At 40.3% G+C, this 27875-nt stretch overlaps 1 protein-coding gene across 3 annotated transcripts; it reads right to left on the bottom strand.

Moving 5' to 3' along the window:
• Positions 1-68: 68 nt before the first annotated feature.
• LOC140730414 (creatine kinase M-type-like) lies at positions 69-27752 on the bottom strand. 3 transcript variants are annotated; one of them, XM_073050770.1, is made up of 9 exons: positions 27587-27752; positions 27218-27264; positions 24601-24793; positions 24023-24177; positions 16526-16658; positions 8250-8421; positions 3431-3554; positions 1635-1824; positions 69-451 (listed from the first exon to the last, which is right to left on the bottom strand). In XM_073050770.1, exons 1-9 carry the CDS (start codon positions 27600-27602, stop codon positions 273-275), a joined length of 1209 nt encoding a protein of 402 aa, XP_072906871.1. In that variant the 5' UTR covers positions 27603-27752; the 3' UTR covers positions 69-272. The 3 variants fall into 3 exon arrangements, with proteins under 3 accessions (XP_072906871.1, XP_072906872.1, XP_072906873.1); XM_073050771.1 differs by having other exon boundaries at positions 27146-27264; positions 27587-27686; XM_073050772.1 differs by lacking the exons at positions 27218-27264; positions 27587-27752 and adding an exon at positions 27077-27095.
• Between the last annotated feature and the right edge of the window lie 123 nt (positions 27753-27875).

Below are 27875 nucleotides of genomic sequence, written 5' to 3'. Positions count from 1 at the left end.
TAGTGTTGATATAAACAAAAGGTGAATATAGAATTATCTTTTGTAATATAAAAACACACGTATGCATGGAATTATGAACTGGTGTTTTATTTCAAGCATATATAAAATAGTGACAGAAATGCAACTGGAAAATTTAAGTTTTCTTTTTAAGTATTGTGTAATGCTGTGTTTAGTCTACAAATATTTTATCTTTAGTGTCTCATAACATGAAATGTTTCACATCACATCTTTGAAGAAAATTTCATCTCACTAAATTTACTGAATATGTACATTTATTTCTGAGCAGGAATAAGTTCATGAATAGATTTTCCTTGTTCAATATGTTTATCCATGTTTATCAGCAGTTTAATGCCATCGACAACAAGCTGCAAAAGTTGAACTTCAGAGAAACCTATTCGATCTGCGTTAGAGATATCACAGACTTCACTTTCAGTGGAAACAAGGGCAGCACCTAGAAAAGTAATAATAAATATACCCAGAGTTTCATCAATTACAAGTAACTTGTTACAGTAAACAGGTTAATGAATTAATTGAATATGATGTAGAAGTAACAGGTAAGAGAATTTTTTTTTTTAATACTGGGCTGAAATATTGAATACTTGGCAGGATGGCAAAGAAGCCAAAGTAAATTCTTCGGAAATCTATGCAAATTGGAAGCAAATAAACATATTTGATGATCTTAATGATTTAACAGATTAGGCAGAACCTCAAAAAAGCAGTTCTCATTGAGATAATTAGTAAAAGGAAAAAAATTATACAATCTACTATGTCAGAGGCTGCAGGGAAGGTGTGAGGATGAATTGGATTCAACAGGTAGGGCATGTTATTTTTTTCTGGGGCTGTGGCAATTGAGGGAGAGGTGGAAGTCTGATGAGAGGTTCAAAGTGTTGTGGAAGGGACGGTGCAGGACTAATAAGACAGAATCGAAGAACAATACTGAACTACAAAATCAAAATGCCGTGGATGCTAGAAAGCTAAGATATAAACTGAAGTTGCTGGAAACAGTTAAGAGAAGTAACTTCAGTGAAAATGAAGCAGAGTTGACATTCCAAATTGATGATTGAAATATAAATTATGCTTCTCTCTGCACAGGCGCTCTTTTGTTGTGCACTCTCTACATTGACTTTTATTTATTCTGTTATTGAATGGCAAAAGTCATGAGTGATGATCTGATAGGAGTGGAAAATTCAATACTAACGAAAATGAAATGTATTAAAGTATACGATATCTAAAAGTAAGGTGTTTAAAAGCACTCCAGTCTGAAGTGAACAAATTATAACAATAGAGGTACATGTTAATTTTGAATGGAGAATTAAAGTTCAATAGATTCAGCATGGTGCAAATGTATGGATAGGCATAGTGCAATATATTAGTGTAGAGTCATAAATATATTGCCAACAAATGGAATATATACTGATCAATAAAGATGGGAAATGGGAGAACTTTTAAGAAATGGATTTTTCCTGCTGTAAGGTAAGGGTCAGTATATTATGACGTAAACTTGGTTTAATAAATCCAGATTGTTAATAACAGTTCAACAATGCTTTCCAACTTGGTGCTACTCACCATTTGTTTAAATTCAAGTACGGTAGTTAATGAATTAGTAATTTAATAAGGAATTTTAAATTTCGTACCAATGAAGTTTTTTTCCAGACGTAGTCGCTGCAAGATCTCATCAAACTTCTCATGCTTACTGATGTACTTCAGCCTAATGTGCACACTTGCCTGCATGCCTGTTCCAAGTTCAGAAGGGCAAGTCAACACGTAACCTAGGTTATCCTTCCAGATGAAGGTGTGCTTTTTCTGATGGTATATTTCTTCAAGCTAGATAAACAATTGGTTATATCTCAGTCTTCTGAAAATGTATGATGTTATGGTAGTCATCAGCAAATATTCTTTAGTCTGGCTCCATTAACAAAATAATATCGAAGTCCAATACCAAGTGTTCATTTTTATTGGTTTGTTGAGATGTTATTTTTTTTCTTTTTCCTTCGCTTCCTGATCTGATTGTCTTCCAGGGTTCACTGTTTTTCCAGCCAGTAGAGGAAATAAGAGTCGGGCTTGGGAATACCAGGTCTCTGCTTGTGGAATGGTATTTGAAATTTATGATCTAAAGAAGTGAAGTAATGAACTGTATTTGCATTTTACTTCCTAATTTTACTTATATTTCCTTTATTTAAGATTCTCCAGTGGTGTATATATTTTAAGATATAATGTAGCAAAGCTTTTGGCTACAATCTAGGCAGAACCTACAAAGTTATGCAATACCTAGTGTTAGCACTATCTAATGAAATTTCTCTTCCAGAGTTTAAATTTGTGACAATCTTCAGACATTTCTGCCAAAATAAGTTCATTTGTATTTTGGTTCTTGACAACACACACGCACACCAAGCCAGCCAATCAGATCCTCGTGCCTTCTCTGCCATTCAAAAACACGAGTGGTCTTTAACCTCAGTGCTTCTTTCCCGGGATAACCCTACATCTCCCCTCAATATCTTTAATGACTAAGGTAGGCACAACATCATGGGCTGAAGAGCCCATATTGAGCTGTACTGTTCTATGTTCGACCAGCCTTCAGCAATGCAATCTGCTGGAGAAATTCAGGGGCAGAATCTGTAGGAGGTAAGGAATTGTAGAGTTCTGTAAAACTTTGACAACTTCTTTTTCCCCATTGATGCTACTCCATCAAGTTCCTCCAGCAGATGGTTGCTCCAGATTCCGGTGTCTGCAGTGGAACCTTACCTATTTTCTAAGCGTACTGTTGCCAGTTATAATTTTTCAACTCAATTGACATCAGCATAACTTGTAATCCATTTCATCTCTCCCTGTTTTATATTTGCTCCCTACAATCACTGTTTGAGAATCAAAAGATTTTTGGAAGTCAAAATGTGTACCCATCATCTCTATAGCTTTTCATTTTAAACCTTGGAATGCAGATCATCAGAATCTGGGTTTTTAGTGGTTTTCAATGTTGTTAGCTTACTCCACACCTTACTTTTACTGTGGTTTCTTTCAGCTTCATTCTAGGCTTGTTTTCTGTGTTTCCCCAGAGCTTTACTTTGTTTCCTCAATGCAAATAAAATATTTAATTTCTTTGCCAATGCTCATGCAGTCAATTAGGGACCTAAATTAACAAATGATTTATTTTCTTAATTATGTCAGTAGAAACTTTTGGGGTCCTAACTAAGTTAGTCTTGCATTCTCCTTTCCCTTTCCTTATCAATTTCTTGGTTGGTGAATTCTAAAATGTTTCCAATCTGCAGCCTTATTCCTCTCTTTGCAATATTACAAATATTTTCACTTGGTAGCCAGACCTCAATTTCTATGCCTTAAAAGGAATATATTGTTCTAAGCTGTTTTCATTGTTTAAATGCAGTACAGCAGTGATTAACACCTAGAGTTAATATTTAAAAATGGAGGTTTTACTTACCTTTTTAAGACCCAAACAATACTGTACAAAAGCTTGTTTCAGATTCCCTCCCTGTTGCATAGAACTAATACGAAGGTGGTCTTCTTTATTGACCCAAACAATAAAATTTTTCATATCATTGTGCCTGTAAAATGCAAATTTATCATTTGTATCTTTGAAGTCAAATGGGATTCTATCTGATTAATCAAAGGTTTTTTTTATGTCAAAAAATTGGTCCTCATAGGAGACTCCGTATCTCCTCATCTCTACTCATGCAAAACTATTGGTTCATCTAACATTTTTCTACTAAAATGGTTCACATCACTGGAATAAGTTGTTCTGTGATTCAGGAGGAAAGGGGGAAGAAGAGGCACAGTGTGGTGATAGGGGATTCATTAGAGGGATGGACATGAGGTTCTGTGTGCGAGAACTAGATTCCTGGATGATAAGTTTCCTCCCAGGTGCCAGGGTCCGGGATATCTTGGATAGAGTCCTCAGTATTCTTAAGTGGGAGGGTGCACAGGCAGAAGTCATGGTCCATGCAGGTACCAATAACATTGGTAGGATGAGTGACGAGGTTTTGCAAAAAGGTGCTAAATTAAAGGGCAGGACCTCCAGGGTTCTAATTTCAGGATTGCTAGCAGTGCCACATGCTAGTGAGGCCAGAACTAGGAAGATTATACAGTTTAATACATGACTGAGAAGTTGGTGTAAGAGAGAGGGCTAAAGATATTTGGATCATTGGGCTCTCTTCCAGGGAAGGGGAGACCTGTACAGAAGGGATGGCTTGCACCTAAACTGGAAGGGAACTAATATCCTAGTGGGAAGGTTTGTTAACGACACGCAGTGAGGTTTAAACTAGAGTTGCTGGGGGATGGGAACCAGAGTGCCAGTACATTTAGTGGAGAGATTGTGGAGTCAGATAAAACCTCAGACAAATTTAGGAATCAAAAGGTTGAGCATGGTGCGACTAGTGTCTTGAGCTGCCTGTGTTTCAATACAGGTATTGTAAGAAAGGTGGAGAATCGTGCTTAAGATGAGTTGGCTGATTTACAAACAAAGGCAATGTGTAGTGAAGAGTCGCTGTTGCTAGGGCAAAATTGCAGTCAACAGGATGAATTGCAACGTAAAAGGTAGACAAAATTGAAAAAGGTGAATACAGGTTTGTTGTATTTGAATGTGTGCAGTATACAGAATAAGATGAACTTGCAGCACAGTTGCAGATTGGCAGGTGTGAAGTAGACATAACTGAATTGTGGCTGAGAGATGCTTACATGTTTAATGTCCAAGCGTACACATTGTATTTCAAGGACAGGCAGGAAGACAGAGGGGGTAGTGTTGCTATGATGGTTAAAAAATGAAATCAAATCCTTAGAAAGATATGACAAAGGGTTGGAAGGTGTTGAATCATTGTGGATAGAGCTAAGGAACTGCAAGAGTAAAAAGACCCTGATGGAAGTTGTACACAGTCCCCCAAACAGTAGTAAGGATGTGGCCTACAAATTACAACAGGAGATAGAAAATGTGGGCCAATAGGGCAAAATTACAATAGCCACGCAGGTAGATTGGGAAAATCAGGTTGGTGCTGGATTCCAGGAGGGGGAATTTCTAAAATGCCTATGTGGTTGAGCCCACTAGATGATCAGTTATTCTGGATTGGGTGTTGTGCAATGAACCTGAATTGATTAGAGTCCTTAAGTTAAAGAAGCCTTAGGGGCAAGTGATGATAATATGAAATCACCTTGAAATTTGAGAATAAGAAACTGAAGTCAGATATATCAGTATTACAGTGGAATAAAGGGAATTACAGAGGCACAAGATAGGATCTGGCCAAAATTGATTGGAAAAGAACACTGGCAGGGATGACAATAAAGCAGCAATGGCTGAAATTTCTGGCAGCAATTTGGAAGGTACTGAATATATGGATCCCAAAGAGGAATTAGTATTCTAAAGGAAAGGTGACACAACAGTGGCTAACAAAGGAAGTCAAAGTAAAAGCTGAAGAGAGGGCATATAATAGAGCAAAAGTTAATGGGAAGCTAAAGGATTGGAAAGCTTTTAAAAGCCAACAGAAGCAAGTTTAAAAAGTTAAAGGTGGAATACAAAAATAAGCTAGCCAACAATATTAAAGAGGATACCAGAAGTTACTTGAGGCCTAAAGGTAAATAAGTCACCTGGACCAGATAGTGTACACCCCAGAGTTCTGAAAGAAGTTGCTGAAGAGATTGTGGAGGCATTTAGTAATGATCTTTCTAGAATCACAATTCTGGAATGGTTGCAGAAGACTTGGAAAATTGCAAATGTCACTCCACTCTTCAGAACGGGAGAGGCAAAAGAAAGGAAATTATAGGCCAGTTAGTCTGACCTCTTTGGCAAGATGTTGGAGTCTCAGGGTACATGGAGAGCATGATAAAACAGGCCATTGTCAGCATGGCTTTCTCAAGGGAAAGTCTTGCCTGACAAATCTGTTGGAATTCTTTGAAGAAATAACAAGCATTGATAAAGGTAGAGTAGTAGATGTAGTGTATATGGATTTCAGCAAGTCATTTGATAAGGTACCCTATGCAAGGCTTATTGAGAAAGTAAGGAGGCATGGGATCTGAGGGGACTTTGCTTTGTGGATACAGAATTGGCTTGCCCATAGTGGTTGTAGATGGGTCATATTCTGCAAGGAGGTCAGTCACCAGTGGTGTGCCTCAGGGATCTGTTCTGGGTCCCCTACTCTTGATTTTTATAAATGATCTGGATGAGGAAGTGGAGGGATGGGTTAGTAAATTTGCTGATGACGCAAAGGTTGGGGGTGTTGTGGATAGTATGGAGGGCTGTCAGAGGTTACAGCGGGACATTGATAGGATGCAAAACTGGGCTGAGAAGTGGCAGACGGAGTTCAACCCAGGTAAGTGTAAGGTGGTTCATTTTGGTAGGTTAAATATGATGGCAGAATATAGTATTAATGGCAAGATTCTTGGCAGTGTGGAGGATCAGAGGGATCTTGGGGTCCGAGTCCATAGGACACTCAAAGCTGCTGCACAGGTTGACTCTGTGGTTAAGAAGGCATACAGTGCATTGGCCTTCATCAATCGTGGGAAGAGCTGAGAGGTAATGTTGCAGCTATATAGGACCCTGGTCAGACCCCACTTGGAGGACTATGCTCAGTTCTCGTTTCCTCACTACGGGAAGGACGTGGAAACCATAGGGTGCAGAGGAGATTTACAAGGATGTTGCCTGGATTGGGGAACATGCCTTATGAGAATAGGTTGAGTGAATTCTACCTTTTCTCCTTGGAGTGACGGAGGATGAGAGGTGACCTGATTGAAGTGTATAAGATGATGAGAGTCATTGTTCATATGGATAGTCAGAGGCTTTTTCCCAGCACTGAAATGGCTAGCACCAGAGGACACAGTTTTAAGGTGCTTGGAAGTAGGTTCGGAGGAGAAGTCAGGGGTAAGTTTTTTTTTACTCAGAGTTGTGAGTGCATGGAATGGGCTGCCAGCGACGATGGTGGAGGCGGATACGATGGGGTTTTTTAAGAGATTCCTGGATAGGTACATGGAGCTTAGAAAAAGAGGGCAATAGGTAACCCTAGGTAATAAGACATGTTCAGCACAGCTTTGTGGGCCAAAGGGCCTGTATTGTGCTGTAGGTTTTCTGTTTCTATAATAGACAAAGTGGATGTTGTGTGCTTGGATGTTCAGAAGGACTGTGACAAGGTGCCATATATAAGATTGCTTAAGCTATGAGCCTAGTATTACAGGAAAGATTCTAGCATGGATAAAGCAGCAGCTGGTTAGCTGGAGGCAAGGAGTGGGAATAATGGGAGTCTTTTCTGTGGAATTCTTTTCCCCGGGCAACTATGGAGGCCAAGTCTTTTTTTTATATATATATATTCTTGATTGGACAGGGCATGAAGGGATATGGGGAGATTGGGGGCCCAAGAGGAAAATTGGCTTAGTCGTGATGAAATGGCAGATCAGACTTGATACGCCAAATGGCTTAATGCCACTCCTATGTCTTATGCTCTTAAACATAATTTGGTTCTTAATTGGATGGATAATAGTGTGAGTAGTTTAGAATGTAAGCGACGGTCTTGAGAAGCCACAGAAGCCAACAACTCAATACTTTGTCAAGTATAATAGCATCATTGTTAATCTATTATCCGCAGCTACCAATCATAATACTAATTACATCGCATACTTATGTTTTTAATAAAATTAATGTTATTATCACAGTAACATTCAACTTTTCTCAGTTTTAAAACTGTACCAATAAAATAATTTGATTCAAGAAAAATCAGAAATTCTTTAAGTATTGTGAAAGCAATAACTATAAAGTTTTGAACATTGCATGTTGGAGAAAATATAAGGAATTATAACAATTTAACACACCCTACTCACACAAATTTATATTTATTTACCCCAAAAAGAGCCAAGCTACTAAGCTATTCTGCGTTTTCTGTTTCTCCTGGGTTTCCTAGTGACAATGGTCAAGCTGTTTGCTGGGCAAACTACCCATTGGATTTCTCCAAGCTGTACTGTTAGTTGATTATAGTCTAATGCTAAACCTCCTTTTGATCCTTTTGTTCCCCGTATTCCATTAAGTTGCCACAAGGTCACTAAATCAATTGTTCTCCTTCCCAGCCTTTAATACTCTATTCCAAGTTGCTCACCAGGTTGAAAAGCTGTAAGTATATTTAAAATAGATGTGAAATGTCAATGTGTAAGAGGAATTCAATAAATGGCTCAAAAACATGGGGAAACTTATTCAGAAGTGTCATTGTTTATCAATCCATTGAGATCACTGACTATTTAGCAAACATGCGGGATTTAAAAAGTACACCTACCAGACTCCCCGTGCATCTGGCCAATCTCTGGCCATTCCAGATGAAAGCATCTTTGGAGTAACAATATAATCAGTAAGAATTCCAGCATCAGTCAGACTCCGACGGTCTTCCTCACTCAAGTTCTTCAATGAGTGATAAGTGCCCTTAAATTCATCATTCAGTCCATTGAGGGCTACGGATGATAGATTTGATCAAAGTTGATGGAAAGAGACATAGTCAGGATAGTTTCAATTGTAAAAGCAGATTTTTTAAAATGCTTTTATATTCCACTCAGTACTCAGTCCCTGACTTTCTGTCACACAAATTGATGAATTATGCAGGAAATGATAAAGATTAACAATGTGGTGGCAGTTAGGAAGAAAATTTTAAACCGCAGCAAGATACAGAGTCTGGTCAGCAGGGCAGATAAAGGGCAAATAAAATTTAATCCATTCACTTGGAGATGTTCAACAAGGCAATGGAATATATGATGAAAGTCCTGACATTGTATTCTATGAAGAAACAAGGAGAAAGTATACATCCAAAATACTGGAGGAACTCAGCAGGCTAGGCAGCATCTATGGAAAAGGGTACAGTCGATGTTTTGGGCCAAAGCCCTTCAGCAGGACTGAGTGGGTTTCCAGCATCTGCAGATTTTCTCTTGTTTGTGAAAATGTACATCCATAGATCTTGAAAGGTCAATAAGGAGATGTAAAAACAAATGGGATGATTTCTTTTATTGGCCATGACAGAATTTATGAGCAGGAAGGGTTTGCAAAAACTATACATTGCTAGTTAGGCCACAACTTCAGCATGAACACAGCTTTGACCACATTACAGGGAAGATATGATTACACTAGAGAAGGCATAGAAGTGATTTATGAGGACATTAAACTGCCTGACAAATAGTAGCAATGGGTAAATATTAAATAAACTAGGGTTATTTTCTTTAGAAGAAGAGACAAAGACAAATCTTAATCAAGTTAAGGAAAGGACCTGCATAGAGTAAATTGGAAGAACTCATCTCCCTTACTGGGGTTAAAATTGGGCAACAAAGATTTAAAGTGATTTGCAGAAGTATTAGGATTTGATTAACGTGGATAGGGCCAAACATGGGCAAGTAGGACTAGTTGGATGGGAATCTTGGTCAGCATGAACCAAGAGGCCTGCTTCCACACTGTATGACAAGACAAGGTAAGAGAGAAATTATTACACCCTGTGCATAGGAGACTGGGGTTCACTGCCTGAAAGGGTGGCAGAAACAGTAAACCTCATCACATTTAAAAATAACTTGTACATGTACTTGAAGAGCTGTGGCCTGAATAGCCACAGACTAAATGTTAAAAGGATTAGTTCAATGCTGTTTTTTTTTTGACCAACGTGGATACGAGTCTTCCTTCTATGTTGTAAATTTGCCATGGTCCAGTAAAGTTATAAATCAATCATTTAATTACATTCTAAACAGAGAAACATCTGGTATTTTCTATGGACTGACACCTTTAAACTCAAATGACACAATAATTTCATTTCTGAATAAAATAATTTGAAATACTCTCATGAAACAGCTAATACATTCTCTATTCCACACCCTCAGGTCAACCCCATATACATCTGTAGAATTAACCTAGACCATGTTGTAGCTGCTTTCCAGTCCCATGTTCATTGATTGTAGTTCAAGATCAAAGGAACTGCTGGCGGACATTCACTTAATTCAGGCTCTGCCCTCAGGCTGGTATCTACTTAGTAGCAACAGCAAAGATAAGAGTGTAATGTACAAACTGTAGAAGGGGAACGCTCCCCACTGCTATTCAGCTGTCAGGGATGTGCTGGACTCTGCAGGAAACTGGCAACTTCCCAGCTTCTTCCCTTTCTAATAAATGCATTTCAAAGTCTCCTAAAGTAAGTCACAAAGAAACCACAGGGACTTGAACAAAAATATCAATGCTCATAGGGAAGTCAAGCCATTCAGTTGAAATGCAAATTCTTTTACACTTCGGCAAAATGTAAGAATCTAAAACAAAAACTGTTAATTATAAATATAAAACTACAAAGGACAGTACTCTGGGGAAAAGTAGTGAAACAGACAAAATTGTTAGGTGACAGCCAAGTAGCTTTTTAGCCAGTAGGCAATGTGAAGACACCATATTGGGAATTCAGGTTTAAACTGTCAAATATTGGAAACAGTTGCATTAAAAAAGGCTGCATGGCAGTCTGCACATTTTTAAATATTCAGAGCAACAATAGACATGATTAGCAGTAATAAATATCTATAAACTTAAAAGCAATCATTGATAGATTAGTCAAATGGTCAAATTCATCACTTGGATAGAATGGTGGTCAGTTGCCAACTTTTAAGATCGACCACCTTATTCTGACTTCCAATAAAAATAGTTTGCTCCTCAGTCATAATATTGTATAGAAAGATTATGTCTGGAAAATTTGAGCAGAGCATAGAATGAACTGAAATGGGAACAGTGCAAGGTAGAAACAGAAAGAAACTAATACTACTAACTAACTGGGTAATCTGAATAGCCTCCAACTTAATGGTATGAATATTGATTTCTCCCTCCCCTCTTCTTCTATTTCTCACTCTGGCCTCTTACCTCTTCTCACCTGCCTATCACCTCCACCTGGATCCCCTTCTCCTATAGTCCACTCTCCTCAGTTTCCTTCCTCTCCAGCCCTTAACCTTTCCCACCCAACACACACTAAATGCTGGAGGAACTCAGCAGGCCAGGCCACATCTATGGAAAAGACTAAACAATCAACATTTTGGACCAAGTCCCTTCATCAGGAACTCTGCAGGTCAGGCAACATCTGTGGAAATTACAGTTGACATTTCAGTGATGAAGTGTTTCAGCTCGAAACATCAGCTGTTTACTGATGAAGGATCTCAGCCCAAAACATCAACTGTTATTCATTTCCATGGATGCTGCCTGACCTGCTGAGTTACTCCAGCATTTTGATTTGGATTTCCAGTATCTGCAGACTTTGTAGTGTTTATGATTTACTACTGCAGACTTTCTAGTGTTTATGATTTACTACTAACAATAATTTAGTCAAAAAGGTAACCTGAAAACAGAATGGAGAATATACAAATTTTAGCAAGAGTGGAGAGAGCAGTTTTGGGCTCTTTTCTATTAGAAGGATGTTGACATAATAAAAACAGTACACCACAGAATAAAAAGGATGCTCTCTGATATGAGTAAATGCAAGCATAAAACTTGTAAAATTGAAGCACTCATTATTCAACGGGAGAGAATAAACAGAAGAATTTAAAAATATGCTTCAGAGGAAATGGGCTAGAATAGATGGAGCAAATGGCTAAAAGGTTTGGAATGAGAACATAGATATAATATTACATCTATGAGATCTAGAACAATAACAGGAGAACTGTGCTTTTGCACACACATTTGCAAGGCCATTTTGAGGCTCCTGATTGAATCAGAAACCACATAGCAATATATTTGATAGTAAAGAGTGCAAATAGATACAGGAAGAATATGGGTATGTGGAATTAGGATTACGACTTGTGAGAAGGTTGAATATAAACATGGACTGTTCAGATCAGTAGGCTGAATCCACGTTCTATTTGTAATATACTTAATTGTATTAATGAACACCAAATGAAAAGAGGAATCACTGGTAGATGAAGTAACGGGAAAAAGTAAAAGAGACAACACACAGGGCAAGACTTCTGAATGCATAAAATGCATGAGGTTTGATGAGACGGATTGCCTGGAGACTAACTGTTACTTTAGATAATACTAATACAGTGAAATATTCTATTATTAAAAAAGATAGGATGTGCTAGTGAAAGGATCAATGATCAAAAACTGGACTTGTTTTGATGTGATATAAATTTTTTTGAACAGTGCATGGCTTGATGAAAATCAGCGAGTGCAGGAAAGTCCTTTTCTGGCCAAAAATAAAATGATCTAGTGCTTTCCCGGCGTATTTGACAAATAAACTCTTCTCAGGTTTCCAGCTTGGTATAGGTATCAATTATAACACGTTTCGATGACAAACTCTACCATTTTCATCAGGGATGATACCTGGGCATGTCTAAGTCCGGTGGTATTTATACCCCTATAGTCCAGCCCTCTGATTGGATAGTCCTCATCCAATCCGTTTTCTGCTCTCTCACCTTGTTTACAATCAGATTCCAGTTTTTAGAGTGAAATCTTAATCTTTGTTAAAATGGTTGCCCTCCCCCCCCCCACCCCATTCCTGGACATTCTAATACAACGGTAACTGGACGGTAGCTTTATGCATGACATCTATCAAAACCCACTCACACGGATGTACCTTAACAGTAAAAGCCACCATCATGCCTCCTAATGTACAGTGGTTTGTTCTACTTCGATTAACCGTGCAAAAGCTATTTCAGACCCGGAGAATCTCCCTGAGGAAATAAGACAATTATGCACAACGTTCCTGCAGAATGGCTACAAGGTGAATGAAATCAAACGGGCTCTAAAAGGCCAACAGGTAAACCAGGAAACCTAACAACGAGGAGGAGCCATCACTACCTCCCCTCTTCCCTATGTTTCCATAGTTTCTGGAAGGATCACCAGGATCCTGAAAAAAATACCAGATTAATACTATTCACAAACCTGTAAAAAAAAACTCAAATCACAGCTTATGCAGATCAAAGATGACCTGGGACTCTGGTCAGCTGGCATTTACCGGATTCCCTGTGAATGTGGAGCAGCGTACATTGGCCAGATGGGATGCACGGTGGAAACCTGCATTAAGGAGCAGAGGAAGTGTATCCGTTTGGGTTACCCTGAGAAATCGGTGGTAGAAGAACATTGCATTCGCACTGGCCATAGGATTGACTTTGACAGCACAAAACTACTGTGTCACGCCAAAGGCTTTTTACCAGGTGCTCCACCTGGTAAAGGAAATTATTGAAATGAAGCTAGAGGTAAAGAATTTCAACAAAGACGAAGGTCTTGCTCTAAGTAAGAGCTGGAATTTGATTATACATCACAATTTAGAACATAGAACACATTACAGGCCATTCAGCCCAAAATGGTGTGCTGACCTATTAACTTACTCTAAGATCAGTCTTGCCCTTCCATCACACATAGGCACATTGATGGAGGGCTATCCAAGTGTCTCATTAATGACCTTAATGTATCTGCCTCTACCACTACACCGCAGCATATTTCATGCACTCACCACCCTACATGCAAAGAAATTTACCTCTGGCATACCCCCTATACTTCATTCTCATTAAAATTATGCCCTCTCATATTAGCCATTTCTGCCCTGGGAAAAACATTAGATAGATAGATAGATACTTTATTCATCCCCATGGGGAAATTCTAGTTGTCCATTCAATCTGTCCCTCTTATCAGCTTGTACACCTCTATCAAATAATCTCATCCTCTGCTCTAAAGACAAAAATCCTACTGTAGTGTCAAAATGAATCCAAACTCAGGTTGGAGGAGGAACAACATCTTAGATACCGGCTGGGTAGCCTCCAACCTGATGGCATGAACATTGACTTCTCTAACTTCCGTTAATGCCCCTCTTCCCCTTCTTACCCCATCCCTGACATATTTAGTTGTTTCCCTGTTCTCCATCTCCCTCTGGTGCTACCCCCCTCCCCCTTTCTTTCTCCCAAGGCCTCCCATCCCATGAACCTTTCCCTTCTCCAGCTCTGTATCACTTTCGCCAATCACTTTTCCAGCTCTTAGCTTCATCCCACCCCTTCTGGTCTTCTCCTATCATTTCACATTTCCCCCTCCCCCCACTACTTTCAAATCTCTTACTATCTTTCCTTTCAGTTAGTCCTGACGAAGGGTCTCGGCCCTAAACGTTGACAGTGCTTCTCCTTATAGATGCTGCCTGGCCTGCTGTGTTCCACCAGCATTTTGTGTGTGTTGTTTGAATTTCCAACATCTGCAGATTTCCTCATGTTTGCTCTTTCTGCAGCCTCTCTACTTCCTCAAAACTACCTGCCCCTCCACCTATTTTCATATCATCTGCAAACTTTTCACCAAAGCTATCAATTCTATCATCCAATCATTGACATATAACTTATAAAGAATCAGTCCCAACACAGACCCCTGTGGAATACCATTAGTCACTGGCAGCCAGCCAGAAAAGTCTCCCTTTATCCCCTCTCTTTTCCTCCTGCCAGTCAGCCACTGTTTTATCCATGCTGGAATATTTCCTATAATACCATGCTCTGGTAGTTTTAGTCTTGTTAGGCTGCCTCACGTATGGCACCTTGTCAAAGACCTTCTAAAATTCCAAGTACACGACATCCACTGATTCTTCTTTGTCTATCCTGCTGTTACTTCTTCAAAGAATTCCAACAGATTTGTCAGGCAAGGTTTTCCGTTGAGGAAATCACGCTGACTACAGCCTATTTTATCCTGTGCCTCCAAGTACCCTGAGACTTCATCCTTAATAATTGACTCCATCATCTTCACTGAGGTCAGACTAACTGGCCTATAGTTTCCTTTCTTCTGCCTCTCTCCCTTCCTGAAGAGTGAATAACTAAGATATGACCTACTTAAACATTTTCATCCATTTGACAGAGGAAGCTTAAGATATATAAATATAATTACTATAAGTAAAAATACAAATGCCTTCTAACACCTAGTCCTCAGTGTATCCAAAAGAATTTCACAATCATTGTGTTAGTTGTTTTGAAACATAATCTTTATTCTATGTGGGTAAACACAGTAGCTAAATAGCATGCAGCTAATTCATGCAAGCATCTGGTCATACTGAAAACTAATAATTCTCTGCCATCTAATTGGATAGAAACTTTATTTAACTACAGAATGCCATAACAAGATGTGAACACAACACCAGGAATTAACTGCTTTTGGCAAAGTCTTCACTATAAGTAAATATAATTTCTGCAGATAAAGTCTCAAATAAAACAACTAAAAAGCATGAATTCATACAATTTAAAAATATAGGTTGAATAAATTTTGGCATCATTTGCATTTAAATGGATTTCATTTACTAACAATCTATTTTAATATGATACATTACTTTCACGAGGGAAATAATTGCCAGATAAATCCAACAGATTATGCTAAAGCAGTTTCTCTTATTATGATGGGTTGAATGAGAACTCCAGCTCCAGCCACCATTGTAGCTTCCTCAGTGTCAACAAGACAAAGGAGATGGATATCAACTTCAGGAAAACTCAAGTCACCCACACACCCTTTACACTGGAGGCAAGTTGGTGGAAACTGCGAGCAGTTTTAGACTCCTGGGAGTGCACATCACACACAGCCTCTCATGGTTCCACAACACATCCTACACAGTCAGGAAAGCTATACTTTCTGAGGGGACTGAAGAGAGCTGGACTATGCACATCTATATTCACTCATGTCATTCTACAATAGAGAGCATCCTGACAAGCTGCATCACTGCTTGGTACAGAAACTGCACTGCAAGTAAATACTGGCCAGTGTATCGCAAGCACTGGCCTACCCACCATCAAGGCTATATACTGTATACAGAAAAGGGCCAGTGACATCATGAAGGATGTTATCCAACCTACTCATAGACTGTTTGCCCCACACCCATTAGGGAGGAGGGTATGTAGCATCCACATCAGCACCACCGGACTCAAAGGCAGTTACTTTCCCCAAGCAGTAAGGCTGATCAACATTTCCACCCAATAACTCCACCACTACTTTATTATTTCCTGTCACCTTATGCCTAGTGTCACTTTACAGACATACAATCAATGTATACAAGATATCTTATGTATTTATATTTACTGTGTTTTTTAATTGTTATTACTGAGTGTAATACTGAGAGTGTAATATTCAGACAGAACTTATTTGAAAATTGCGTTGTGACCTGCTAAGAGATTTTCTGTTCTGCTAAATTAGAGTAAAATGTAGACAATTTCTTAACTTCAAAAGTCAGTGATTATCTATATTCTTGCTTATAATGGTCCACCACTATCTTAGATTGTATGGTTACATGGGAACAAGTTAAACAATGATAGAGAATATTTCAGCAGCTTCCAACTACCTTTCAAATGACAACAGATAAAAATAGCACAGAAATACTCAAGTTATTTTAAGCTGACAGATCAACAAAGAACGTTTGCCCTTTCAGTTGGTTTGACTTGTATTAACAGCTGTAATGTTTTCCCCCAAATGCCCACCAGATGGTGATGGAATTCTTTCCATAAGTACAATAATTTAGATTTTTTAACTCCAGGAAGTATAAAAGATGGAATAAAGGGATTTTAAAGCTTTTTTACAATTAGAACTGTGTCCAGCTATAAACAGAAATAAAATCACCTGCAATTGCAAGCTTTTCCAGTGCACGTCTCTCCCCGCGGCTGCAGTGGGGTGGGAAACTGAAGTCGTCCACATTGCGTCCTGTGCTCACTCGGCACGCCAGCACATATTGTCCATCTAGATCATCTCCACCCTGCCAGGGAGAAAAGCGAGTTCGGTGCAGTAATCGTATTAACGAAATACTTAAAGGGTGCAGTAATTCAAATGCGCCTGAAACATATACAAAGTCGCGCCACGCTGCTGCATTGGGTATACACGTTTATCCCGGTGCTACTAATGCGAGATATTGCAGCACCAACGCCGTGCAAGGACTTGCACGCTTCGATCACACTAGAGTGGAATGAGTCCTGAAGACTCATTGAAGCTATTCAGCATTAATTGACAACGAGCCTGTCCTTCTTAAAGGGGAGACGAGCACCAAATCGGACCTCCTCGCGTTATTTTGATGCTGGCAGTTTGCTGGGAAAATAAAGGATGCCTACAAAAAAGAACATAAACATACTCCATTAACTCCCTTCTGCAAAACAAACAGAAAGGTGGTCAGAGAAATCAAAGATGCCGGTGATGTCCCAGAAGAGTTATGACTTCTTCCATCTGATTAGGAATAAATGCCACCTGCTAAAGGCTCCACTGCCACAATCACTTCCACTTCAACATTACACGTACAGTACTGAACATCGCACAACTTACACACCCTTTCAGCTGGTCAAACCTGTAAATTTATCACACACACACACACAATCTTTCCTGCATTGGCGCAGCCTCCTGCACGCATGCTGAGCTCGTTGACTTCATTAACTTTGCCTCCAACTTTCACCCTGCCCTCAAATTTACCTGGTCTATTTCTGACACCTCCCTCCCCTTTCTTGATCTTTCTGTCTCCATCTCTGGAGACGGCCTATCTACTGATATCTACTATAAGCCTACAGACTCTCACAGCTACCTGGACTATTCCTCTTCCCACCCTGTCTCTTGCAAAAATGCTATCCCTTTCTCACAATTCCTCCGTCTCCACCGCACCTGCTCTCAGGATGAGGCTTTTCATTCCAGGACGAAGGAGAAGTCCTCCTTTTTTAAACAAAGGGGCTTCCCTTCTTCCACCATTAACTCTGCTCTCAAATGCATCTCTCCCATTTCCCGCACATCTGCCCTCACCCCATCCACCCGCCACCCCACTCGGGATAGGGTTCCCCTTGTCCTCACCTACCACCCCACCAGCCTCCGGATCCAACGTATAATTCTCCGTAACTTCCACCACCTCCAACGGGATCCCACTGCCAAGCACAACTTTCCCTCCCCACCTTTCTGCTTTCCACAGGGATCGCTTCCTACGCGACTCCCTTGTCCACTCATTCCCCCCCCCCCATCCCTTCCCACCGATCTCCCTCCTGGCACTTATCCTTGTAAACGGAACAAGTGCTACACCTGCCCTTACACTTCCTCCCTCACCACCATTCAGGGCCCCAGACAGTCCTTCCAGGTGAGGCGACACTTCACCTGTGAGTCGACTGGTGTGATATACTGCGTCTGGTGCTCCCGGTGTGGCCTTTTATATATTGGTGAGACCAGACACAGACTGGGAGACCATTTCACTGAACAACTACGCTCGGTCCGCCAGAGAAAGCAGGATCTCCCACTGGCCACACATTGTAATTCCACGTCCCATTCCCATTCTGATATGTCTATCCATGGCCTCCTCTACTGTCAAGATGAAGCCACACTCAAGTTGGAGGAACAACACCTTATATACCGGCTGGGTAGCCTCCAACCTGATGGCATGAACAATGACTTCTCTAACTTCCGTTAATGCCCCTCCTCCCCTTCTTACCCCATCCTTGATATATTTAGTATTTTCCCCCTCCTTTTTTTTCTTTCTGCCCATCACTCTGCCTGTTCTCCATCTCCCTCTGGTGCTCCCCTCCCCCTTTCTTTCTCCATAGGCCTCCCATCCCATGATCCTTTCCCTTCTCTAGCTCTGTATCCCTTTTGCCAATCACCTTTCTGGCTCTCAGCTTCACCCCACCCCTTCCGGTCTTCTCCTATCATTTCGCATTTTCCCCTCCCCCTCCTACTTTCAAATCTCTTACTATCTTTCAGTTAGTCCTGACGAAGGGTCTTGGCCGGAAACGTCAACATTGCTTCTCCCTATAGATGCTGCCTGGCCTGCTGCGTTCCACCAGCATTTTCTGTGTGTTGCAGCAATCTTTCCTCTCTTACAGAAAACTACATACAGTAGCAGCTGATCTAGGTTTACAGGTTGAGCTGTCTGGAGCACACACAGGGTTCTGGTATTCATGATTTGTCCACTACAGAGTCTGTGGCTCATTGAAGAACAGTTAACATAAAGAGTGTAATGTGCTTCCATCAACTTTTCTCCACATTTACATTCTTCTCTTCTCATGATCTTCTGCCCTTCTCTACTGCCTCTGCCCATCAACGTGAACATATCTTGTTGCCTTTCCTCATGTCAGAAATTTCAGGCAAAACCATCAGCTACAGCCCAGCAATGGAGCTGTCCCATTCCAAGGGGGAGGAAAAGGACGATACATCGGTCAATCTGACACTGCTATCCACCATCTCAGCTACCAGGCATTACAGATGTTAGTGAGTAGTTTAGCAGTAGGGTTTATGTCCAGAAAGCATGAAAACACTGCAGCCAGGCCCAGCGAACGGTCAGCTCCCCAGAGGTGTGATCATCCACCTCTGCATGACTCAGATGTTAATTACAGTGAAGGAGCCTATGGAAGACCACTCATGAAATTGCTCAAGGAGCTAACCTCCAGCATTGTCCAGCCTGCAAGAGGGGATTTTTGACAAAGTCCCAGATCAAAGATTAGTGTGCACATGGGCATAATCTACCAGCATGGACAGGGAATTGGTCAGCAGAGAGGAAACAGAGTAGGAATATGTGGGTCTTTCTCAGCGTGAAAAAGTGATTAATGAGGCACCACAGAAATGAATGCTTGTGTCCCAGCTAATCACATTGGTGATTTGTATGAAGGAATTAAATGTAATATTTCTATGTTTGACAATGACATGAAATCCAGTGGAACTGCAAATTGTAAGGAGCATGCAAAAAGGTTTGAAGGTGCTGCAGGCAAGTTAAGTGACTGGGAAAGTATACGGAATCAACGGCAATGAAGTAAAACCGAGAGAATCAGGAAAACATCTACTATGGTACAAAATCAGAAAGTCTGGGAAATAAGGCACCGTAGTGTGCTTCTACATCGGTCACTGAAAGCAAACTTGCAGATCCAGTGAGTAGTTAAGAAGCCAAACGGTACTTTGACCTTCATTGCAAAAGAGGGATCTGGTGAGATCACACCTTGTTTGCTGTTTTCAGCAACACACACAAAATGCAGGAGGGACTCAGCAAGTCAGCAGCATCTATGGAGGGAAATAAACAGATGAGGTAAAGGGCTGAAGAAGAAATCTGACAGGAGAGGACAGTGGACCATGGAAGAAAGGGAGGAGGAAGGAAACCAGAGGGAGGCGATGGGCAGGTGAGAAGAGAAGGGGCAAGAGGGGAAACAGAGGAGGGAATGGGAAAAGAGAGAAGGGGGAGTGAAGGGGGAAATTACTGGAAGTTGGAGAAATTAATGATCTTGCCATCAGGTAGAAGGCTACCAAGACAAAGTACAAGGTGTTGCTCCTCCAACCTGAGTTTGGCCTTATTGTGTTGGTGGGGGCAATGGACAGATTTCCAGTATCTGCAGAATCACTTATATTTTTGAGTGTTGTCTACTGCTTTAGTCTCCTTACCCAGGAAAGAATATATTTGCCAAAGAGGGATAAGAGTTAATGATTGTCAGTCTGATTCCTAGGCTGTTGGAATGGCGGAAATGTTGTCTGAGGTGGTTAGTTGGTCTGAGTTACTAGAGTTTAGAAGAAGGGAACTGCGCTGAATCATAAAAATTGACTGTTCTAGATTGATTCAATGTGGAGAAAATGCTCCCCCCAGCTACAGTGGGGGTAGAGGTGAAGATAGCGATGCTTGAATGAGTGGTCTCTTGAACTGGAATGCATAGAGTTGGGGTGATGTATTAGCATGGATAGAGGACTGGTTAACTAATAGAAAGCAGTGAGTTGGCACACATGGGTATTATTCTAGTTGGCAATCAGTGTGCGGTGTGCCACAGGGGTCGGTGCTGGGCCTACAACTGTTCATGATATACATTAACGACCTGGAAGAGGGGACCAAGTGTAATGTATCTAAGTTTTCTGATAACACTAAATTGAGTGGAAAAGCAAATTGTATAGAAGATATGGAGAGTCTGTAGAGAGATGCAGGTAGGTTAAGTGAGTGGGCAAGGGTCTGGCAGATGGAATACAATGTTGGTAAATGTGAGGTCATCCACTTTGGAAGGAAAAATGAAAGAGCAGACTATTATTTAAATGGTAAAAAATTGCAGCATGCTGCTGTGCAGGGGGATTTGGGAGTGCTTGTGCATGAATCACAAAAGGTTAGTTTGCAGGTGCAGCAGGCTATCAAGAAGGCAAATGGAATGTTGGCCTTCATTGCTAGAGGGATTGAATTTAAGAGCAGGGAGATTATGCTGCAACTGTACAGGGTACTGTTGAGGCCGTGTCTGGAGTACTGAGTGCAGTTTTGGTCTCCTTACTTGAGGAAGGATATATTGGCTTTGGAGGTAGTGCGGAGGAGGTTCACCAGGTTGATTCCAGAGGTGAGGAGGTTAGACTATGAGGAGAGATTGAGTCGCCTGGGACTGTGCTTGTTGGGATTCAGAAGAATGAGAGGAGATCATATAGAAACATATAAAATTATGAAAAGTATAGATAAGATAGAGGCAGGAAGGTTGTTTGCGCTGGTAGGTGAGACTAGAACTAAGGGACATAGCCTCAAGATTCGGGGAAGTGGATTTTGGATGGAGATGAGGAGGAATTGCTTTTCCCTGAGTGTGGTGAATCTGTGGAATTCTCTGCCCAGTGAAGCAAATATATTTAAGACAAGGTTGGATAGATTTTTGCATTGTAGGGGAGTTAAGGGTTATGGGGAAAAGGCAGGTAGGTGGAGATGAGTCCATGGCCAGATCAGCCATGATCTTACTGAATGGCAGAGCAAGCTCAAGGGGCCAGATGGCCAACTCCTGCTCCCATTTCTTTTGTTCTTATGGTTTGAGTGGTTCCCTTGCAGGTATGGGGTCAGGCATTTCAGTGTGATATGTGAAGAGAACCTATGGAATTCTCTACCTCAGAAGGCAATAGGTGGACTGATTTCAGAATTAGAATCAGGTTTAATATCGCCAGCATATGTCGTGAAATTTGTTAACTTTGCAGCAGCAGTACAATGCAATGCATGATAATATAGAAAAAACTATGAATTATAGTTTTATATTTGTGTGTGTGTATCAAATAGTTAAATTAAATAGGTAATGCAAAAAAAAATAAAAAAAGCAGTGAGGTAGTGTTTATGGTTTCAATGTCTGTTAAGAAATCGGATGGCAAAGGGAAAGAAGCTGTTCCTGAATCATTGAGTGTGCGTCTTCAGGCTTCTGTACCTCCTTCTCAATGGTAGCAATGAGGAGAGGGCATGTCCTAGGTGGTGGGGGTCCTTAATGATGGACGCTGCCTTCCTAAGGCACCGCTCCTTGAAGATGTCTTGGATACTACAGAGGGCTAGTGCCCCTGATGGAGCTAACTAATTTTACCAGTTTCTGCAACTTCCTTCAATCTTGTGCAATAGTCCCTCCCCAATATCAGATGGTGATGCAGCCAGTCAGAATGCTCTCCACAGTACATTTGCAGTAGTTTTCGATTATTTTAGTCAACAAATCAAATCTCCTCCAACTCCAAATGAAAGATAGCCACAGTCTTGACTTCTTTATAGCTGCATCAATATGTTGCGTACAGTTTAGGTCCTCAGAGATATTGACACCCAGGAACTTGAAATCACTCAGTCTCTCCACTTTTAATCCTTCTATGAGGTTTGGTTTGTGTTCCCTTATCCTACCATTTTGGAAGTCCACAATCAGCTCTTTGGTCTTACTGACATTAAGTGCAAGGTTGTTGCTGAAATATCACTCAACTAGCTGGTATATCTCGCTCCTGTACACCCTCTCATCTCCATCTGTGATTCTGCCAACAATGATTGTATCATCAGCAAATTTATAAATGGCATTTGCGCTGTGCCTGGCCACGCAATCATGGGTGTAGAGAGAGTAGAGCTAAGCACACATCCCTGTGGTGCGTCAGTGTTGATTGTCAGTGAGGTGGAGATGTTATTACCAATCCACCTAGATATGTCTTCCAGTTAGGAAGTCCAGGATCCAGTTGCAGAAAGAGGTTCTGTAGCTTATTGATCAGGACTGTAGGAATGATGGTGTTTCATGCTGAGCTATGGTCAATAAACATCATGCTGACATAGGTATTTCTATGGTCCAGGTGAACCAAGGCCATGTGGAAAGCCAATGAGATCGCACGTACCGTAGACCTATTGTGTTGATAGGCACATTGCAGTGGGTCCAGGTCCTTGCCGAGGCAGGAGTTCATTCCAGCCATGATCAACCTCTCAAAGCACTTCATCATTATAGAAGTGAGTGCTACTGGGTGATAGTCGTTAAGGCAGCTCATACTGCTCTTCTTGGGCACTGGTATAACTGTAGCCCTTTTGAAGCAGGTGGGAACTTCTGACTGTAGCAGTGAGAGATTGAAAATGTCTTTGAACACTCCCACCAGTTGTTTGGCGCTAGCTTTCAGAGCCTTAACAGGTACTTCATCAGGGTCTGCTGCCTTGCGGGGGTTCACCCTCCTGAAAAAACAGCCTGATGTTGGCCTCTGAGACAAAAATCACAGGGTTACTAGCTGGTACAGGAATCCTCATAGCTGTAGGTTAATTCTCCCTTTCAAAGCGAGAATAAAAGGCTTTGCAAGGAGATGTCATCTTCATGGACATTTAGAGGTAAATATTAAATAGTAGCCTTGCCTGTGTGGCCCACATTATGTGAACAATAGAAGTTTTGTGGTGCATTTCATTCAACAAGATACTTCACATGTGGTGGTCAAATGTAGGAAGTGGACTGGGTGAGGTGATAAAGATGTTAGAAAAAAACTTTTTAGGAGGTTGTGGAAGATGAGAGGAATTATAGGATAAAGGTTTTAGGGAGGAACATTGCAGATTAACTCTTATATAAGTATAATAGCTATCTAATAGAAGTGGGATTGAGAGTCAAAGGGAAAAGTAGCAGCTGAGATGAAGGATCCATTGTTGATTCGATCTCTGCTAATTGGGCAGCGGGCAGTGTTGGGGATAGGTCAATAAAGGGAGAGACGGGTCACTGTTTGCTAAAGCAGGAGGCGCGTATCTTGTGAGCTGGGGGTTAGTAATTTGAAAAATCATAAGTAGTTATGATCAGTAAAAGACTAAAAGGTGCAGAATTAGCCTGCTTAATGGTCTGAATAACATATTTACATTTTATATACAATTGTCATCTAATGAAAGATCGTGCACAAGTATCACAGTTAGTTTTAAAAAGCTACCTTTAAGTTTTCTGGATTCATGTCACTCTTATGCTTTTCGGATATCTTGTAACCACTGTGATAAAGTTCAATGAGAGGATCAAAGAACTGCATGAAGACAGTATATGATTCAGCATCTCCAGCCACACACCCTGTTGTCCTCACACAGGAATTCTCTATAAACAAAATACCAGTGTCAACTAAATACTTATAATACTGCAGATAACACACTTGTGTTCTTTTTTAATATTAAAAGATTGACATCATTGAAATATTATTTGGTAAAATAGTCCGAACGCAATAACACTTCGCACAATATTAGTCCTGAAAGGATCATTTATTCCATATAACTCCTGAAAATTTGCAGGTCTATACTCAAACATTACATGAACAAAAATCAAGGAATACATTGTCAGTATAGGCAACTACTAAATACTGATGACTGATGTAAGGCAAAGCATTGAAACTGGTCTTTAAAATCTCAATAGAATCACAAATAGAGAGTTTACAAATTATTCAGTTATGAAAATAAAGTGCATAGCAATATTATTTTACTGAATGAAACTCTAAGTAATTATTCATATAAAAATGTCTCTTACCAGGATTATCTACACCAGGTTGGATTACATCATCTAGTGTGAAGCCACTTTGAGTTGCTCGGTTCCTCAATCTCTTGTACATTTGGATTGTAAGAACATTTGCCATACAGGTCTGATTTTTGCAGAAGTTTGGAAATTCTTCTTCAGCTGACAATTTTTTAATATTAATTTCAATATCGCGTGGAGTTAATTTCTAAAATTATGAACAGCCATATTAGCACAAGGACACTTGAACGGGCAAAGCATAGAAGGATATGATCCGAATGCAGGTAGATGGACAAAAAGGGACAGCATCAATGCTGAGGGCTGAAGGGCCTATATCTGAGCTGTGCAATTTCATGACCACTACAGTACCTTTGATACCCAGGGCAGGCCCTTTTCTCACTGTTACCATCAGGAAGGAGGTACAGAAGCCTGAAGACACACACTCAGCGATTCAGGAACAGCTTCTTCTCCTCTGCCATTCCATTCCTAAATGGACATTGAACCCTTGGACACTACCTTACTTCTTTTAAAAATACAGTATTTCGGTTTTTTGCGTGTTTTTAATCTATTCAATATATATATAGTAATTGATTTACTTGTGTATTTATTATTATTATTATTATTTTTCTCTTCTAGATGATGTATTGCATTGAACTACTGCTGCTAAGTTAACAATTTTCACGTCACATGCCGGTGATAATAAACCTGATTCTGATTCTTAATATAAAAATATATTTTAAATGCTAAAGGATGGAAGGCGGAGCTCTCTCCCTTCAATGACCCAACCCCAACTCCGCCTGCCCCAATTGTCACAGAACCAATGAACCGTGAATACTCTATCATCTCAGCTGATACTTTTCCCTATGGATTTTAATCCCACTTCTATCAGATAGTTATTATATTTTTAAGAGATAATGTACAATATTTCACTCTTGTCCCAGAGCTTAAATAACTTTGCAGGCTACCCAATTCAGGCCACACAGTAATATCCTTACCCTATGAATAAATAGAAATTCAGATTTAATTAACATGTGTATATTGAAAGATATAGTGAAATGTATCATTTGAATTAAAAACCAACACATCTAAGGATGCGATGATGACAGCATGTATTTGAAACCTATAAATATATAAAATACTTTGCCTTTCTGTGCAATGGCCTTCTTGAGAAATATCTTGTCTTGTGTTATCAGGAATTGTTGCTGTTTCCTCATCTTCAACAGTATTGATAGGATTGATTTAAATGACTTGAAGTGCGGGATATCAATCAATCGCATAGAATGCAAGGTAGCACCTATTGACTCTCTTACTAGGCATATTGAATGTCTTTCTGCACATAATTAAAGTGTAAGGCTAATAAAAATAAACATTTGATTGATGAATTTTGTATGATGGGAACATCTTCAAAGCTATTTTAACATGGGGAATTTCTCAAGAAGCCCTTGCTCACAAACACAGATTATTGATGCTGTTTTGACTCATAGAAAATACATTCTTTATACTTATTCATACAACATCAATACCTAAGCCAACATTTATAGCTCAACTCTAACTGTAAATTGAGTGCTTTGCTAAACCATTTCAAAGGGCAGTTAACAGTAACCTAACTGTTCTTAAATCAGAGTTACATATAGGCGAAAATGTGTGAGAACAGTAATGGATATTAGTGAAGATGATGCATTTTTATGAGTTTTGCAGTTATGTTATAATTATTGATGCTAGCTTTATATTCCAGGTTTATTTAAGCATAGTTCAAATCAGATCTATGGTTCAATATTACTGTATTGCAAAACAATCAAAAATGCATTCTTATTACAATCAACATGACACCCAGCAGTGTGAGGGTGCTTAGTTGTTCTAACTTCAATAATGGGAACTTAAAGAATATCCGGAGTGGTTATGATCTAGAATTCACTGCACGTCATAGTAATGGTAGATCGGTGCCTTTGAAAAGAGAATTGAACGGGGCACTTGAGAATGATTAACTTATGGTTATGGAGAGACAGTCAGGCATGTGAATTGTGGGATTGGTTTGCTTGGACTCGATGGGTCAAATAGCTTCCTGTACCATAAAAATTCTGTAACGCCCAGACCGTCGGCGATCTAAGCGCTGATTATGGAATTTGCTGACATTGGACATAAGACGTCGCACAAAGCGCTGGAGGAGCTCAGCCGGTCAGGCAGCCAGTGGACAGCTGACTTTCTGGACTGAAAAGCAGAGGGGAGATAGCTAGACTAAAGAGGTGGAGGGACTAAAAGAGGAATCAGCGAGAACCTTGAAAATGTATAAATGACTGTGATTACATGACAATGTTATGTGTTGTGATTCGTTCCACTTAAACAGCCACTGCCGATGTTATCGAATCTACACTGACCATCCTATCTTAAACAGATTCTCTCTAAAGTCAGAAATGATCATCATTCAGACGGCGTGTCCGCGCTGCTCATCTATGAAGATCTGAAACATATGGCAAGTTGTTTAAAAACAAACCAAATAATCAAGCAATTCTTGCCGATGGCAACCGCACGTATGCTTCACAAGTAAATACGTGGAACGCACAGTTGTAATTTCCCCTTGTTTGTCTACAGAATAGGTGAAGAACGTTGGTCTTGTTTATTTCAGAACACAAACCTCCAAAATGTGGTTGTACTTGAGACTGAGTGGCAACTCGATCGGAGCTGTTGGAAACAACAAATAAACTTCAAACTTCAGTCCAACGCTTCATGCAAAAAAAAAAACATTTTTAAAGAGGGATTATACATGATCGATCTCTACACAGTTTCAAACTCATTGCATCCTGCCACTGCCACTAGAACAACTTCAATGGATCTTGTCCACTTCACTCCAGCAATTCCCTTGACCCCGCGGAGCCTGCCAATTATTGTGTCGTTAATACTATATTTCATTGGTTTGCTTTTCAGGAGTTTAAAGGTCTTGACGATCTCACATTTCAATTTGCTTTCGTAACAATTGCGATCAAATACTGTAAGCAAGACTCACGTTTTAGTTTCCACATGGTTACGGCACACGGGTTATGCTTGCTGGTTAAAATAGACGAACCTCCGTCGAGTCCTCGCAAAGTCGTTGTGCACTGTTCTGGGAGTCAGCCCAGATCGCTTTGGTTTCACTGAAAACGTGACCTCGATTGTTGGAGGTTTGGATTCTTTGTGATATGGTGACATGCGCCCAGCTCCCACCGAGCGTACGGTAGCGAGGAATTTTAACTCTTTCCTGATGGAAGTTTCCAAACTGGGAATCCAGCACGGAGAAAGGCTTATGTCAACAGGTT

Source organism: Hemitrygon akajei, chromosome 7, assembly GCF_048418815.1.
Source record: "Hemitrygon akajei chromosome 7, sHemAka1.3, whole genome shotgun sequence".
Taxonomy (NCBI): domain Eukaryota; kingdom Metazoa; phylum Chordata; class Chondrichthyes; order Myliobatiformes; family Dasyatidae; genus Hemitrygon; species Hemitrygon akajei.
Note: the sequence above shows the minus strand (reverse complement) of the source record. Positions and strands in the feature narration are given on the sequence as shown.

What these genes read in the sequence shown, in the direction of transcription:
- LOC140730414 (XM_073050770.1), bottom strand. An exon ending in AGTACAACCACATTTTGGAG is followed by an intron (nt 24,794 to 27,217) that starts GTTTGTGTTCTG and finishes TCATAATTTTAG; the next exon opens with AAATTAACTCCACGCGATAT. An exon ending in ACCTGGTGTAGATAATCCTG is followed by an intron (nt 24,178 to 24,600) that starts GTAAGAGACATT and finishes TTTTGTTTATAG; the next exon opens with AGAATTCCTGTGTGAGGACA.